Below are 17,871 nucleotides of genomic sequence, written 5' to 3'. Positions count from 1 at the left end.
TTGGAGCCCCCATGGAGCCCATTGCACTGGACATTATGGGCCCACTTAACGAGACAGAACGCAAAAACTGTTATGTGCTTGTCATACAGGAATACTTCACTAAATGGACTGAAGCTTTTGCCATCCCTGATGAAAAAGCTGTGACAGTGGCACAGGTCGTTGCAACCGAATGGGTGTGTCGTTTCGGAATGCCTCACTCGCTACACAGCGATCAAGGACGCAATTTTGAATCCGAGGTTTTTCAGGAAATGTGCCGTCTGTTTGGCACTGAGAAAACCCACACGACACCTTTCAGACCACAGTCCGACGGCCAAGTTGAATGTTTCAATGCCACTCTACAAAAGATTCTGGCCTCCACTGCGGAACATTGCCACTGGGATTGGGACTTGATGATCCCATATGCAGCTATGGCCTACAGAGCGACCAAGCACAGTTCTACTGGCTTCACCCCTAACTACATGATGTTTGGACATGAAATAAATGAGCCTGTGGACCTGGTTGCTGGTTTGCCCCCGGACTCTGACTGTGCACTTTCAGCCCCAGAGTTTGTACAACAAATGCGTGAGCGGCTGGAATGGAGTGGCTCACAGCATCACTCGTGAAGCCCTGGGTGAGTCAGTCACACGTGCTAAAAGACAATATGACAAAAATGCTTTCCACGCACAGTATAAAGTCGGAGATGCTGTGTGGAATCTGATCAAAGGAACTCGTCATCTCAGAAACAAAGTCCAAAAGTTTCTCCCCTCCTATGAAGGACCTTTCTTTGTCATGGGACAGCTGGACGATCTGGTCTACAGGATCCAAAAGAGCCCAAGATCCAAAGTCAAAGTCGTCCACCATGACCAACTGAAACACTACCGCAGCTGTGAGCCCCTGGACAGCACCTAGGTACTGGACCAAGCCCATAACTGGACACCTTCTGAGAGCCAGCCACCAGCTTTGAACGAAGACCCAGCATTCCAGGACCTCGGCCTGCACCACCTCTACTCTACTGCCTCCAGTGATGGCCCCAGCAGCTCCCAGCCGTCTATTCCACCTGCCAACGACTCCAGTGTCATCGGGTTGCTTCCATCCACTCCTTCCCATGTGATATTTGACCATGGTGGGTGTGCGGAGGAGGAGCCAGACCACCAGAGTCAGCCCGTGTCACGTCCTGAACGTCAGCACAGGAGACCATATCGGTATGGGGACTGGGTCACTGAGTAAGTCACTTTTGAAGTTAATATTTGCACTAGAGACGTTATAGTTCTATTGAGACTCTAGTCTTGTTTACAATGTTTTGCATTTTTGTTACAAAGCACTTTTTCATTGTTTAAAACAAAAAAGCTGAAGAGACAATGTTTTATATTCTTGCAGTAACATTTGAATGCATTGTGATTATAAGACCAGTCAGTTATTCCAGACTGTCGTAGAAATGTAGCTTAATATGTAATGTACTCTCTTTTCTAACAAGGTCATTGCATTTTTCTATATATATTTCTACTCACTTGTTCATTGTGTAATGAGCTCAAATTTATCACTGCTTAGACACTTGTGCTTACAGTTAAACCTACCTACTTTATGTGTACATTAGAATGTACTGGTTGAACACAGCTATCTCTTCACATATTTAGGCCTACATTAATAGAGATTGTGTGGTAACTTTTCTTTAATATGGAATGGAATTATTGCTAATTGCCAGTCCATGGTGGGGGTAGTGTTGTGGGATGGGTCTAATGTGTTGTGTTTAGCTCAGTGAGTGTGTGTGTGTGTGTGTGTGTGTGTGTGTGTGTGTGTGTGTGTGTGTGTGTGTGTGTGTGTGTGTGTGTGTGTGTGTGTGTGTGTGTGTGTGTGTGTGTGTGTGTGTGTGTGTGTGTGTGTGTGTGTGTGTGTGAACGTGACTGAGAGAGAGCGAGTGCGTGCGCGTGACCGTGGCGCACGCCGCTGAGAGCATGCATGTAGCAGTGTAATGTCTGTGGAGAAGTTCTGGTGACGGAGGTCGGGCAGGTAGCCGGGCTCATGCTGTATACAGTATAGTTTATAATTAAAGCAGCAACTCTCCAGCACAATACTGCCTGCTTTGTTTGTGCCGTGCCACACAATAGCAGCGTGGAATGTTCGAGGGAGTTAACCCCGGAGGAAGAGCTGCCTTCGGCCCTGGAGGATGGATCTCCCCTGTGTCCCCCAACTGAAAGAGTTGGGAGACTGAAGCAGGAATGGTTAACAGTAATTAACAGTAAACAGTAAAGTAATTAACTTACTTACTTACCAGCGCAAAGTTCAAAAGCCAGCATCTGTGATGGTATGGGGGTGTGTTAGTGCCCATGGTATGGGCAACTTACACATCTGTGATGACACCATCTTTTTCAGGGACGTCCCTGCTTATTTCAGCAAAACATTGCCAACAGCGTGGCTTCGTAGTAAAAGAGTGTGGGTACTAGACTGGTCTGCCTGCAGTCCAGACCTGTCGCCCATTGAAAATGTGTGGTGCATTATGAAGCGCAAAATACGACAACGGAGACCCCGGACTGTTGAACAACTGAAATCGTACATCAAGCAAGAATGGGAAAGAATTCCACCTACAAAGCTTCAACAATTAGTGTCCTCAGTTCCCAAATGCTTATTGAGTGTTGTTAGAAGGAAAGGTGATGTAACACAGTGGTAAACATACCACTGTCCCAGCATTTTTGAAACGTGCTGCAGGCATCCATTTCAAAATGAGCAACTATTTGCACAAAAACAATAAAGTTTATCAGTTTGAACATTAAATATCTTGTCTTTGTGGTGTATTCAATTAAATATAGGTTGAAGAGGATTTGCAAATCATGAGTGAGTATATTCTGTTTTTATTTACATTTTACACAAAGTCCCAACTTGATTGGAATTGGGGTTATATTATTTCAATCCCATATCTCATGTTTACATATTTATTTACTGTGCAATATTGTTAACTGCATGTACATCTTCATTGTTATTTTTTGGTCTATGTAACACTTGCTTTGACAATGTAAATGTATGCTTCCTGTGTCAATAACAGTCCACTGAATTTGAATGAGAGAGAGAGAGAGAGAGAGAGAGAGAGAGAGAGAGAGAGAGAGAGAGAGAGAGAGAGAGAGAGAGAGAGAGAGAGAGAGAGAGAGAGGCTGGCAGGCTTATAGAAATCTACAGATTTCATCATATCTACACCAAATTTGGTACACTGTTAGCTTGGGTCACTGTTTAATCCATGGGTAGCCAGCTTGGAAATCTTACTTGTTTGTGGGTGACCAAATACTTATTTTACACCATAATTTACAAATAAATTCCTTAAAAATCCTACAATGTGATTTTCTGGATTTTTTTTTTCTCTCATTTTGTCTCTCATAGTTATGGAAGCCTGTTTGCGCCACTTGAAAAAAAGTTTTTTTGATTAATTGCGAGATAGTATCTCACAATTCTGACTTATTATCTCACAATTCTGAGTTACTGTCTCGCAATTCTGAGTTACTATCTCGCAATTCTGACTTATTATCTCGCAATTCTGACTTATTATCTCACAATTCTGAGTTACTATCTCGCAATTCTGACTTACTATCTCGCAATTCTGACTTACTATCTCGCAATTCTGACTTATTATCTCGCAATTCTGAGTTACTATTACATGGAATGATAACCATTGTTTTGTGTACATTTTTATAATAATAATAATAATAATAATTCTGATGATGATGAGGATACTCTGAATAAATTAATATATTATATACAGACATAATACATATACAAACAATAGGAATGGACGCTAATTTCAACAGGGTCCAGGGGCGGTCCTGGAGGTGGGCCGACCGGGGCGGCATCGCGGGGGGGCATGACCGTGCGGGGAAAAAAAACAAAACAAAAAAAAAAACCAACAACAACAAAAAAAAAACCTGTCCAAAAAAAAAACAAACAAAAAAAAAAACTGGGGTGGGGGGGGTTGTCCTGACGGGGGGGTTCGTGGTTACAACGCACTCAACTTTTGCTCAGAATCAGCTTCTTATCACTGGTAACGACGCGGCTGTCCTCTCACTCATTCCCGCAGCTTCACAGTGCTTTAAACAGTGTGGACGCTGAGTGTCCACAGACTTCAATAGCGACACAAAGTATGCAGCGAAACGAGACGAGTCATTGGATAAATGCTGGCCGTTGTCCCGTCCATCGGACCCTCAGCATGTCTGGGGGTCTATGGGGCAGTGGGCTGGCCTCGGCTGGCCCGGACGCTCAGCTTCTGCATGATGATTGGATGATCTGTCTGAGGCTGAATCCCTTTTTGATTGACAGTGAAATGAGCGAATCAACGATCTTTTGGTGTAAACATCAGTGGGAGCATTTTTTAATTTTCATTCTGTTCTGAGTTCAACCGGAGACTTTCCTAATCCTCTTAGCGGCATTTTCTTTGTTAAAAACGACTAGCGACAAATCGAGCTTCTATTTCTGGTGGGGTTTTTTGTAGCGGCTTGTGTTTGGAGACTGACTTCTATCACTCTTTCTGACTTCTATCACAGTTTCTGTCCCTACCGAGCAGCGGGTGCTGCTGAGCTCCTCCACCATCACAAAGCACTCACAGGTGGACAAACTTCACACTAGCCTCGCGCCAGTCCCAGCTAGCGAGCTAGCTAGGTAGCAAGCTGCACATAATGGCAGACAATTTGAATGTTGTGGACCGGATTTGGCGAAACCATTTGATAGTCTTCCTTACGAAGAAGCCATGGCTGCTGTCATGGCTTCAGCTCTCAATGGTTTGCAGGCCAAAGTTAAAGCAATAGCCCCCAGTGCAATGTTTGTGCATTGCTATGCACACAGACTGAATCTGGTTCTGTCTCAGGGGGCTAAATGCTTATCTGAGTGCAGAATATTTTTTGCATCACTCTCTGGGTTTGCCACATTTTTCTCAAAATCCACAAAGAGGATGTCTTTTCTTGAGTCTGCAGGTTGCTCAAGGTTGCCCTGAAATGCTCCTACTCGATGGAATTTCACATCACGGATAGTGAGCACTGTGGCAAACAATTATGATGCCCTCCTGCAAACTTTTGAGATGACCATTGCAGATAAGTTCATGGATGATGACACATTAGACTGTGCCTATTTCTTTGTGTTTGTTATTGCAGTAGTCATTACGTAAATCCGGAAATTTGTTCTTGAAAATAGTTGTTGTAAGTTAATTTGTGGGATTGTGGGTGTTCTGGACGAAGTTAGTGTTTTCATGGGTGGTGGGGCGGAGGTGGTGGCCATGTTAGTGTGCGGGGGGGGCACGCAGGGGGTTTCACCCGGGGAGTAAATCACTCTAGGACCGCCACTGACAGGGTCCTCAAACGTTCCACAGTGATTCAAGCTGCATATTCATTTATAACGTCAATGAATAAAATTAAAACCATTTAAACAAATAAACACTAAAACAGACACCATTGTGTGATGAAACGTCATAAAATAAACATGATAATATCAGACGCTTCATTCCTACTGAACAAAACCAGCCAATTAGTGCTCATAAATATGAACATATTCTGTTCACTCCCACATATCTGGAGACAACGTGAGCTAGAATAAGGATCATATTGATTTGTGTACGTTTTTGTTGCGCAAACTGTGTATCTGTGCTGTTAAATGTGAGTTTAAAGGCGACGAGGTTCAAATGCGCGTTCCCGTGAAGGGGGTGCTTTTCACGGCAGGTGTGCTGAATCCGGCACAACACGTCTCAAGCGATGCCTTGCACGTAAATCTACGCCACCACCATCCATGAGTCTTAACAACAGACGGACAGTTTGTCTGTCCGTGGTTATGCCAGGCATCCCTCACTTCTGGTGCATCCATCTGTAGCCGTGTTGTTGACCCAACATCTGTAACTGCTGATGGATGAACTCCGCCACCTCGACAACATCCGTTTTATTTCGCCTGCGCCAGAGATGGTTCCTTGCCAAAGTTCTTTGTAAAGTTCGGAGGCTTATTTCAATGTCATCCTCCTCATGTAATAGCGTCCAAATCTCACTGTTTGTGAAACCACACCGAAAATAGCTTTCAGTGATCGAATGGAATGACCATGTAGGGGGCAGTGCATTTCGTAACATAAAGTATCTCAGAATTGCGAGATAGTAACTCAGAATTGTGAGATAATAAGTCAGAATTGCGAGATAATAAGTCAGAATTGTGAGATAATAAGTCAGAATTGCGAGATAGTAACTCAGAATTGTGAGATAATGTCAGAAATGTGAGATTTTAAGTCAGAAATGCGAGATAGTAACTCAGAATTGTGAGATAATGTCAGAAATGTGAGATTTTAAGTCAGAAATGCGAGATAGTAACTCAGAATTGTGAGATAATAAGTCAGAATTGTGAGATACTATGTCGCAATTAATCAGAAAAACTTTTTTTTTCAAGTGGCGCAAACGGGCTTCCATACATAGTTGAAGTGTACCTATGTTGAAAATTACAGACCTCTCTCATCTTTCTAAGTAGGAGAACTTGCACAATCAGGGGCCGACTAAATACTTTTTTTTTGGCCCCACTCTAAACAGCATCAGACAAAAAACACAGAGACTGAAAGCTTACCAGCTAACGACTGGACCATCTGTTAGCAAGTTCTTCAAGGAAGTGAAGTGAACAGGTCTCTGACTACGAGCCCAAAACCATCAGCAGCTTTTAAATTTGGGTGATACTGTACGTTCATGTATGTAATATGTATATATATATATATATATATACGAGGGCTGTCAATAAAGTAACGGTCCTTTTTATTTTTTTCAAAAACTATATGGATTTCATTCATATGTTTTTACGTCAGACATGCTTGAACCCTCGTGCGCATGCGTGAGTTTTTCCACGCCTGTCGGTGACGTCATTCGCCTGTGAGCACTCCTTGTGGGAGGAGTCGTCCAGCCCCTCGTCGGAATTCCTTTGTCTGAGAAGTTGCTGACAGACTGGCGCATTGTTTGATCAAAATTTTTTCTAAACCTGTGAGACACATCGAAGTGGACACGGTTTGAAAAATTAAGCTGGTTTTCAGTGAAAATTTTAACGGCTGATGAGAGATTTTGAGGTGATTCTGTCGCTTTAAGGACTTTTCACGGTGCGAGACGTCGTGCAGCGCTCTCAGGCGGCGTCATCAGCCTGTTCAAGCTGAAAACCTCCACATTTCAGGCTCTATTGATCCAGGACGTCGTGAGAGAACAGAGAAGTTTCAGAAGAAGTCGGTTTCAGCATTTTATCCGGATATTCCACTGTTAAAGGAGATTTTTTTAATGAAAGACGTGCGGACGGGTCCGCGCGTCGGGACGCAGCCGCCGCGACGCTCCGCCACAGGAAAAACACCTCTGTTGAAAGCCTTAAGGACAAGTTGGAACATGTCCTGCCTGTTAAACAATTTCTCATATACTCACTCCACTGAAAGCCATCAAAAGCCGCCTGGATTTTACAAATGGTTATCAACACGGAGGTGTTTTTCCTGTGCCGCCGCACCGCGTCGGCTGCGTCCCGACGCGCGGATCCATCCGCACGTCTTTCATTAAAAAAATCTCCTTTAACAGTGGAATATCCGGATAAAATGCTGAAACCGACTTCTTCTGAAACTTCTCTGTTCTCTCACGACGTCCTGGATCAATAGAGCCTGAAATGTGGAGGTTTTCAGCTTGAACAGGCTGATGACGCCGCCTGAGAGCGCTGCGCGACGTCTTGCACCGTGAAAAGTCCTTAAAGCGACAGAATCACCTCAAAATCTCTCATCAGCCGTTACAATTTTCACTGAAAACCAGCTTAATTTTTCGAACCATGTCCACTTCGATGTGTCTCACAGGTTTAGAAAAAATTTTGATCAAACAACGCGCCAGTCTCTAAGCAACTTCTCAGACAAAGGAATTCCGACGAGGGGCTGGATGACTCCTCCCACAAGGAGTGCTCACAGGCGAATGACGTCACCGACAGGCGTGGAAAAACTCACGCATGCGCACGAGGGTTCAAGCATGTCTGACGTAAAAACATATGAATGAAATCCATATAGTTTTTGAAAAAAATAAAAAGGTACAATACTTTATGGACAGACCTCGTATATATATATATATATATATATATATATATATATATATATATATATATATATATATATATATATATATATATATATATATATATAGCCATATAAAACACAACCTATTAACCTTGCTTGCTTGGTCTGTACGGGATTATCAGAGCTCGGTGTTTTTCACACAGGCTCACTAACACTCGGTCTGTACTTACACCTCAGATTGATATTTTCCCGTACAGAACTCACGCTCGGTTAATAATCCTTGAGTATTTTACAGTAGGCACACTGTAGAGGTAACAACACTGTAAAGGTGACAACTGTAGTTGCCAGTACTTTACTGTAAATGAACAGGGAAACTTTTTAAATGGACTGCATTTATATAGAACTTTTCCATCTGCATCTGATGCTCAAAGTGCTTTACGACAATGCCTCACATTCACCCCGATATGAGGGTGCTGCCACACAAGGTACTCACTACACACCGGAAGCATCTAGGGGATTAAAGACCTTGCCCTAGGGCCCTTAGTGATTTTCCAGTCAGGCTGGGATTTGAACCATGGATCCTTTGGTCTCAAGCCCAACGCTTAACCACTAGACCATCACCTCCCCTTTTTATAGTGGACTTTGTATCTCACACCTGTCACATTGTCCTTGTACACATTCTGCACCACTCTCATATACTTCTCTCCCACTCCAGATTTCCTCATACAATACCAGAACTCTTCTTTTGTCACCCTGTCATAAACTTTCTCTGAATTCACAAACATACAATCCAACTCCTTCTGGCCTTCTATATACTTCTGACAGTGGTGCCATCACCCCCACCCACCCCCCACCCCAATTTATTCTGGAACAAAATATGCCATTCATGAAAGTAATTAAATTTAGCTCGTTTGATGTATGTTTCACAAAACTTTAAAGCTTTTGGAAAAACAACCTGTTTTGTCATATTTGTTTATTTCCTATCCTACAAAGCTGGATGATGATCTTGTCAGTGTGGTGATTCCAGAATCCCCCCCAACACTACAGACTGCTGCACTTTTCTCTCTCGGTTCTCAGCCTGGTATCTCCTGCTCAGGAGGCTCTCTCATCTTCTGCACTATAAACGATCACCAGCAACGTGCTGCAAACTGCAGTGCGGTCAGAGTGAGGAGGGAGTGTGATGTTCCTGAAGAGGCTGCATAGGTGCACAGAGACACATGCACAGCTGTCTGATACACACACACACACGCTCAAAGTCCTAAAAGAAATTTATTAACAAAAACTGGTAGATATGCTGGGCAGCACGGTGCCTTAGTGGTTAGTACTATTGTTTCCTCGTAAGAAGGTGCTGGGTTCGCGTCTGATCCTGTCCTTTCTGTGTGGAATTTGCTTGTTCTCCCTGTGTCTGGGAGGGTTCCCTACAGGCACCCCGGCTTCCTCCCACTTCCAAAGACATGCAGGTTAGGTGACTCTAAATTGACAACAGGTGGAATGTGTTTGTTTTTCTTTATTTGTCAGCCCTGCGATAGACTGCCTTTCTGTCCAGCGTGTACCTCACCTCCCACCCAATGACTACTAGGATAGGCTCCACACACCCCCCGTGACCCTTAACAGAAATAAGCAGATTCAGAAATGGAATACATGGTAGATATACACTGATTAGACTGTGACATATTTGGTGGTTTTGGGGCTCATCAGCAAACAGTTCCAGTAATTTAATTATGGAAGAAATAAAGAAAGAGAACTAATCATAAAAGTAGTCAACATATTAATTAAAAATAAAAATGACTACGACTTCTAAGACAAGATCATTTGAAATAAACCTGCACTCTCTCTGGGAAAGGAGGAGTTACAGGAAGATAGAGGTCGGGAATGAGAAGAACAGTAGTAGCCAGTAAAGCAGTAGCAAGCAGTATATCTGGTATTTATATTGTGTATTTATATTGGAAACTGTTTTTCTTTGTTATTTTCACTTGTGATACTCTGTGTGCTTCTTACCCTGTGTGCTGCTATACAATGCTGCTGGAACCTCAATTTCTCTGAGAGTCATCCCAAGAGTCATCAATAAAGTTCTATCCAATCTAATGTAATCTACGAAAGCGTGCTCCTTAAAGGGGTCATAGTTTTGGGAGATCTGGCTTTCCCTACATTTTACAACCAAGTGTTGTTGGAAGCTGGTGTGAAACATCCTTCAAGAACTTTCAAATTAGTGTTTACGTGCGGCATCTGACCCATATATTGGTTGGCTGATAACATCGGCTAATATGAGTCTTTAACAAACATACTGTTATTTTTGTCGATATGAAAACTTTTATTTTACAAACTAAACAAAGTGGGAAAAACACCATGTCCACAATGTTCTGGACAGTCAGCATGACAGCATGCTAACTTCAACCAGTCATGAACAGGCACCTGAGGAGATCCTTGAAGAGTTTGGGAGATACATAAGGGAGCCAGTCAGAGACAGAAAGAGGCAGTAGCCCACTGGAGCTGTGGAAGAACAACCTCAGCCACATCAGACTATCAGACCAGGCTAGGAGACAGCACTCCTGTCCACTCTCCTCTGTGCCAAGTGAAAGGGTGTTCAGCACCACTGGCAGTATCTATTAAACAAAGCGCAGCTCCCTCAAAGGAGAAAATGCAGAAAATCTAGCACCAGCACAATTCATCCACATGAAAAAAAAGTGTATTTTCAATAAAGATTTGAAGAATTTTCTAAAGATGCATGATGCATGTTCATGTTTTGTTTTGTTTTGTTTTGTTTTTTAAGCCTACTGTAATTATTTCTACATAGTATTCTTGAAAAATATGGGGTGGTGGCCAAGTGGTTAGTACACTTGCTTTCAGTGCAGAAGGTTCCTGGTTCAAACCCCACCCCTGCCACATTTCTCCATGTAATGTAGAGTTATGTTCAGGAAGGGTATCCAGCATAAAACTTGCACCAATTCAGTATGCAGATCCACCTTGGATTTCCTGTAGTGACCCAGGGAGCAGCCAAAGGGACTTACCTTTCCATTTGAAAGTTGAAACTGTTGTCAACATTTTGATATGTAACACATGGGCATTATACTTAAAAAGAATAATGGTAAAGTGCCTTAAAATGGGGAATAATGAAAGCATGGTAAAAATTAGAAAATGCCCCTGCACCCCTGAGAGTTAAGTTGTAAAACATCAAGCTTGCATTACAATTCTTTATCATAAGGATTTGATAACAAAATGTTAGGTATCATTGCCATTTTTATGTACATATTGATAGCTATATTGGCACTGTAAATATTTTACTTCCTAATATTAGTACTGGTATTGGCCTCCCAACAATCCATATCGTTCAGCTCAATTTATGTGTGTAGGAGCGCCACTATTATGAGCAGAGTTTAGGTCTGAAATTGCTCCTTTTAGACTTCATGATCTACAGTGTATCCAGAAAGTATTCAAAGCACTTCACTCTTTCCACATTTTGTTGTTTTACCACCTTATTTTAAAATTGAGTAATTTTTCCCCTAAAAATTCTACTCACAACACCCCATAATGACAACATGAATAAAGATTTTTTTTTTTTTTTTTTTTTGCAAATTTATTATAAATTAAAAATAACAAATCACGTGTACATAAGTATTCACACCCTTTGCTCAATACTTTGTTGATGCACCTTTGGAAGCAATTACAGCCTCCTTGAATATGATGCCACAAGTTTGGTGCACCTATCTTTGTGCAGTTTTGCCCATTCCTGTTTGTAGCACCTCTCAAGCTCCATCAGGTTGAATGGGGAGCATCGGTGCACAGCATTTTCAGATCTCTCAAGGACATTCACAGAATTGTCCTGAAGCCACTCCTTTGATATCTTGGCTGTGTGTTTAGGGTCATTGTCCTGCTGAAAGATGAACCATCACCCAAGTCTGAGGTCAAGAGCACTCTGGAGCAGGTTTTTCATCCAGGATGTCTCTGTTCATTGCGACATTCATCTTTCCCTCAATCCTGACTAGTCTCCCAGTTCCTGTGATTGAAAAACATCCCACAGCATGATGCTGCCACCACCATGCTTCACTGTAGATGGTGCCTGGTTTCCTCCAAACATGATGCCTGGCATTCACGCCAAAGAGTACAATCTTTGTCTCATCAAATTTTGTTTCTCATGGTCTGAGAGACCTTTAGGTGCCTTTTGGCTTCCATCTGGCCACTCTAACATACAGGCCTGATTGGTGGATTGCTGCAGAGATGGTTGTCCTTCTGGAAGGTTCTCCACTCTTCACAGAGGAATACTAGAGTGACCATTGGGTTCCTGGTCACCTCCCTGACTAAGATGCTAAGGTGCTTCTCCCCCGATCTCTCAGTTTAGGGCCCTGTCAGATTTTTGAGCGGCTCAAAAATCCTGCTGCGGATGAGATCCGCATCACTGCCTGAACACATACTGAAGACATACACAGGACATACGAGGTCTGTCCATAAAGTATAGGTCCTTTTTATTTTTTTCAAAAACTATGGATTTCATTCATATGTTTTTACATCAGACATGCTTGAACCCTCGTGCGCATGCGTGAGTTGTTCCACGCCTGTCGGTGACGTCATTCGCCTGTGAGCACTCCTTGTGGGAGGAGTCGTCCAGCCCCTCGTCGGAATTCCTTTGTCTGAGAAGTTGCTGAGAGACTGGCGCTTTGTTTGATCAAAATTTTTTCTAAACCTGTGAGACACATCGAAGTGGACACGGTTCGAAAAATTAAGCTGGTTTTCGGTGAAATTTTTAACGGCTGATGAGAGATTTTGAGGTGATACTGTCGCTTTAAGGACTTCCCACGCAGTGGAACGTCGCGCAGCACTCCCAGGCGCCGTCGTCAGCCTGTTTCAAGCTGAAAACCTCCACATTTCAGGCTCTATTGATCCAGGACGTCGTGAGAGAACAGAGAAGTTTCAGAAGAAGTCGGTTTCAGCATTTTATCCGGATATTCCACTGTTAAAGGAGATTTTTTTAATGAAAGACGTGCGGACGGATTGCAGCGTCGGCTCGCAGCCGCCACGACGCTCCGCCACAGGAAAAACACCTCTGTTGGAAGCCTTCCTTGTCCTTAAAGTTGTGCAAGATTTTAGCAAGGTGTAATGTACAAAAGCAAGCTTTGTCAAGATCCATGAACACCAGGCATACACTAAATTTTAGACAATCTGCCCCCTGGTGGCTACAATCAGAACTGAATGACAACCAAAACTTCTCCAAGGTCTCCTATTGCTGATTTGTAATGTATGACTGCTTATGTTTTTGGTGAAATATATATGTCAAAATCAGATGCCCCATCAGGGCCTGAGAATAGGTTTAATCTTTAAAGTATTGCTGTAGAACCTTTTCACCAATCAAGAAAGTTTAAAACATCTTGACAAATTTGTGACTTTGAGATAAATCATGATCCACATTGTGTGAATAATCTATATATTATAAGCCAAGTGGCCTCTGTGCACATCTATGCATGTGTTTAACTTCAATCACGGAGAAACTGAGGACAGGTGACATTTATCGTTTGGTATGTATTTTGGGTTAGTCTAGAGCCTGTGGATCCCTATGTTTTGCTGAATACTTTAAAGGTGAAAATGTAGATGTACAGTCAACATTCTGCGTCCAGTTTACAGAGGAAATAAGTTAATTCTCCATCATGGTTGGATCCTAGTGTAGATTTATTTATGACACAGCATGAACAAGTGGCGATAGCAGGGTATTGTTTTCACTGATATGTGTGTGTGTGGGGGGGGGGGGGGGGACGACAAGATAACTCAAAAAGAGATGGACTGATTTCCTTCAAAACTGGTGAGAATACTTGGATAGATATCAAGAGGTGGGCAAGAGTGATGGAAAAGCGGTTTGTACACTTGTTTCCAGTGCTGAATGTTCCTGCTTGAAGAAGACCACCCCTGTACATTCTCCATGTAATGTGGAGTTGCATCAGGCATCCAGCATAAAACTTGCACCAAATCAACATCCACCCTGGATCTGCTGTGGCGACCCCAAGTGACACAAGGGAGAAGCTGAAGAGACTTACTAGAGGTGATATGCAGGAGTATGGTCACGGAAAATGTGTTTGAAAAAACACCTACAGTATTTTTGTATAAATATCTCAGTAACGAAGAAGTATAGATGGATGATCTAAAGCATATACTGATCAGCAAAATATTTGTGATTGATTGGTATGAATGACCTCCAAATAAAGTCACATGATAGTCACACAGTCAAAAACACCATAACAGACTCATGGTTGACTTGTACATTAATACTGAGGTGGGTATTATTTTAGAGCTGTGGTGTGTTTAATTAGTGCAGTTTCTGCTGTTTGACATGCACTCAGTAAAAAAGATGTGATGCCATGGGTACATATTTGTTTTCCTTGTGTTGGGAGATCTTTGTAAACAGGTTTATTCCTGTGGGGTGTGATACAGATTTAACGGCGCGCCGGACAACAGGTGGGCAGAGCGAAGGCAAGGAGCAGATCGGAGCCAAAAACACAGCGTGTGGACTCCACTACTGGCTGTTTTCACGCAGCTGTCAGAAAAATCACGCTGTTAAAAAGTCAGCCGGACAAATATAGTACTTATACTTAATCGGTGGCTTACCTGAGGTCGTATCGTGAGCGCGACGACAAAAATCAGCGCGCGCTGCAGCAGGTGGAGGTGGCCCCGGCGCGGCGCGCTCCTCCCGGACACCTTTGCGCTCCCGGCCGTGGGGTCGAGCCGGGTTTTCCCGTGCGCTCCGGTGCTCTCCATCCCTACGCGAAGGGATCTGGGTATCGTTCGGTGCGCTCTCGCCGAGTCTCCTCCTCCTCCTCCTCCTGCGTCCCCTCGGTCTAAAGCCTGGAACGCCCGTGGAGCCACTTCATCGCGCACAGGTTCCACGAACCATAACTACCTCCGTGTCCGCTCAGATCGCCTCCACACCCACCCACGGACACCTGATCCTCGCCCCCCCACCCCTGTGCCCACGGTGGCTTTCCACTGGGGGACCGGCAACTCTCCGTTTGCGCGCTTTTCCCGACACCACCTGCGTTAAGAAGCTTTAAAGGTACAATCCGCCGCCGGCTCACTTTGCTCAACTCTCATCCCAATTAGCAGCCACTCTGTCTGTCTGTCTGTGACACAAAACCTCACAGAAATAATCCAGCCGCGCCCCCTCGGAAGGATTCATATGTGGAACAAGAGAAGAAATTAACGCATTTCCTGGGGAGAATGACTGCGCTCTCTCTCTCACTCACTCTCTCTCTCTCTCTCTCTCTCTCTCTCTCTCTCTCTCTCTCTCTCTCTCTCTCTCTCTCTCTCTCTCTCTCTCTCTCTCTCTCTCTCTCTCTCTCTCACTCTCTCTCTCTCTCTCTCACTCTCTCTCTCTCTCTCTCTCACTCTCTCTCTCTCTCTCTCGGTCATTCGTCAAGCCGAAGCCCGGTGGCGACAGAACCAGTGTGTGGGAAACAATAAGAGAAAGACAGAGAGAGAGAGAGAGAGGGGGGGGGGGGGGGGGGTGTGTCCTGAGGCAGGGAATGTCCGCCTCCAGCTCAGTATTCCACTTTTACGCGTGGGATTATTCTCAGTGTGTCATATATATCTCAGCTTCCCTCTGTGGTTTGTGTTTCCTCTTTTGTTGCACAGGTTCATCTTCTCCACTTTCAGGCCTGTTGTTCCCAAATCACATCAAAGCTCCTTTTTATTTTTGACAGTTGTGCTCAGCCCTGAGTGACATCTGAATATGACATCTAAGTCATTTAAGGCTTTTTTTTTTTTTTTTACCTAAAATGAGCGATTTTCCAGAGAAAGTTATCCCCAAATGGGTACAGCATAAAAAACAGCACTTGTGACACTTTTTAAGACAACTACATTGTAAAACCTGGTAAGTTAGTCATCAAAAACCATCTGAGTTCCCAACTAAACAATTCACGCTCCAATAATCAATTTACTGAAGTAAAATAAACTTGGTTGAATAAAATAAAGTATGACGTTAACAGAGTACACTCTAAGAAATAAAATGCTGAATTTAATTGATAAGGTAACTTTTTCCACATAACATTGTCAATTAAGTGCAAACAATATTGTAGTTGAAAATTAATTAAAGCAAATGAAACATTATAAAATTAACAATTGCAGGTATATTGAAAATAATAGTATTAATTGCATTTAAAACCCCAGTGTTTCATTTCTTAGAGTGTAGGATATGGAAGAGTACACTGAAAAAATAGAATGCTTGAACCAACTTAAAAAAGTGTTACAATTTGTAAAAACCTGAATGAATTAAGTTGTTTGAACTTAGGTTTGAAAGTTGAATCAACTCTTACAAACTTATGTTCAAACAAGTTAATTCATTCAGGTTTTTACAAATTGTAACACTTTTTAAAGTTGGTTCAAACATTCTCTTTTTTACAGTGTATTTAGAGTAGATTTATTTCAATATAAACAGTTATTCACAAAATATATAAAAAAATACAATAAAATTAAATGCACAAGATAAACAAACTAAACCCAGTTGATCAAATATCTGTGCAGAGAACACATTGCTATAGAGAAGGAGCACTGTGAAGTCATCACAAAAATGTGATACACTTATTCCATAGTGGATCTTAAAAACAAAGTAACAAAGAGCAGACATGCAGCATTAGAGGTAGAGCAGATTAAGTTAGGGTAGATTAAAGTTGAGGATAAAACAGAGTAGGGTAAAGGAGAGTAGGGTACACTCTAAAAATGAACTGCTGTCTCAATGAGAAAACTGATGTAACAATTTGCGTAGATTTTTGTAAGTTATTTCAACTTAGTTATTTCAATTTTCAACTGAGTTAATGCCACAAGACTTCTGTAGTTAAGTGGAAATAACTTAAGTTGAAATAATTTTTAAAAAATCGATGCAAATTGTTACATCAGTTTTTCTCATTGAGACAACGGTTCATTTTTTAGAGTGTAGGGTAAAGTAGAGTAGGGTGTTGTAAAGGAGAGTAGGGTAAGATAAAGGAGAGTAGAGTAGGGAAAATGAGAGAAGGCCATTGTCAAGGACCGTAGGGTATTGTAAGGCAGGGTAGGGGAAAGTAAAGTAGCGTATAGGGTAACGTGTCGTAGGGTAGAGTAGGATCAGGTAAAGCAGAGTGGAATAGCGGAGAATAGAGTGGAGCAGAGTGGAATAGAAGGGAATATAATTTAATTGAATGCTTCCATTGTCCGGATCTTAGTTTTTCATATATAATGCACTCATTCATAATGCTCCATCAACAAATTAAAAAGGCTAAATGTGATCAGCTTTGGCAGTGGTCCTTACTGCCAGACACTTTTCTTTAAATTGAACCCCTCCAATTTATAATCAGGTTGGGACTTGCAAGAGCTTGGGGTACAGTGTATTTCTCAAGGATAATTTAAATTAAAGGCATAGCCAAGGACTGAGTCCCCAGTTTTCTGTTCTACAACATGCATCATTCTCCCCCAACAGAACATCATCATTCTACAAATGCTTATAAAACATGCAAGTTTATTTTTATTTATTTATTTATTGTCTGTTTAATTCCAGCATATCTGAATACACAATTAAAAACAAAACCAAAATAAATAAGATTTAAAGACCTCAAACACTGCAAACCACAAGATGTTTTTGCGGCATCTCTATAATCAAATTCTGACTTTGGTAACCATTGTGGAGCTCTTCCTTTGCCTGACTCTCTGTCTTAATTTCTTTTGGCTTCTCCTGTTTTTGCTCGGGGTCACCACACCAGATCTAGTATCAACCCAGTCTCACGGCAGTTCATGATGGCATTACAAAAACTCAGTTAATCTATGGGTTTGTGATATCATCAAGAAAATGGAGCGCTTTTTGTGACGGGGCACGAGTTCATTTTGTGATGGGGGCACGAAATGCAGAGTGACTGGGCGAGGGTGGGGGTGGGGGA

The 17,871-nt window shown here is 42.5% G+C and overlaps 1 protein-coding gene across 1 annotated transcript in view; it reads right to left on the bottom strand.

The window, feature by feature from the left end:
- LOC117508550 (protein jagged-1b) overlaps window positions 1–15,179 on the bottom strand; it is a 266,488-nt gene extending 251,309 nt beyond the window's left edge. The window contains exon 1 of the mRNA XM_034168334.1: window positions 14,579–15,179. Coding sequence (XP_034024225.1) covers window positions 14,579–14,728 — 150 coding nt within the window. The 5' untranslated portion in view covers window positions 14,729–15,179. The remainder of the gene's footprint in view (window positions 1–14,578) is intronic.
- Window positions 15,180–17,871: the final 2,692 nt, after the last annotated feature.

Source organism: Thalassophryne amazonica, chromosome 4 (assembly GCF_902500255.1).
Source record: "Thalassophryne amazonica chromosome 4, fThaAma1.1, whole genome shotgun sequence".
Lineage (NCBI taxonomy): Eukaryota > Metazoa > Chordata > Actinopteri > Batrachoidiformes > Batrachoididae > Thalassophryne > Thalassophryne amazonica.
Note: the sequence above shows the minus strand (reverse complement) of the source record. Positions and strands in the feature narration are given on the sequence as shown.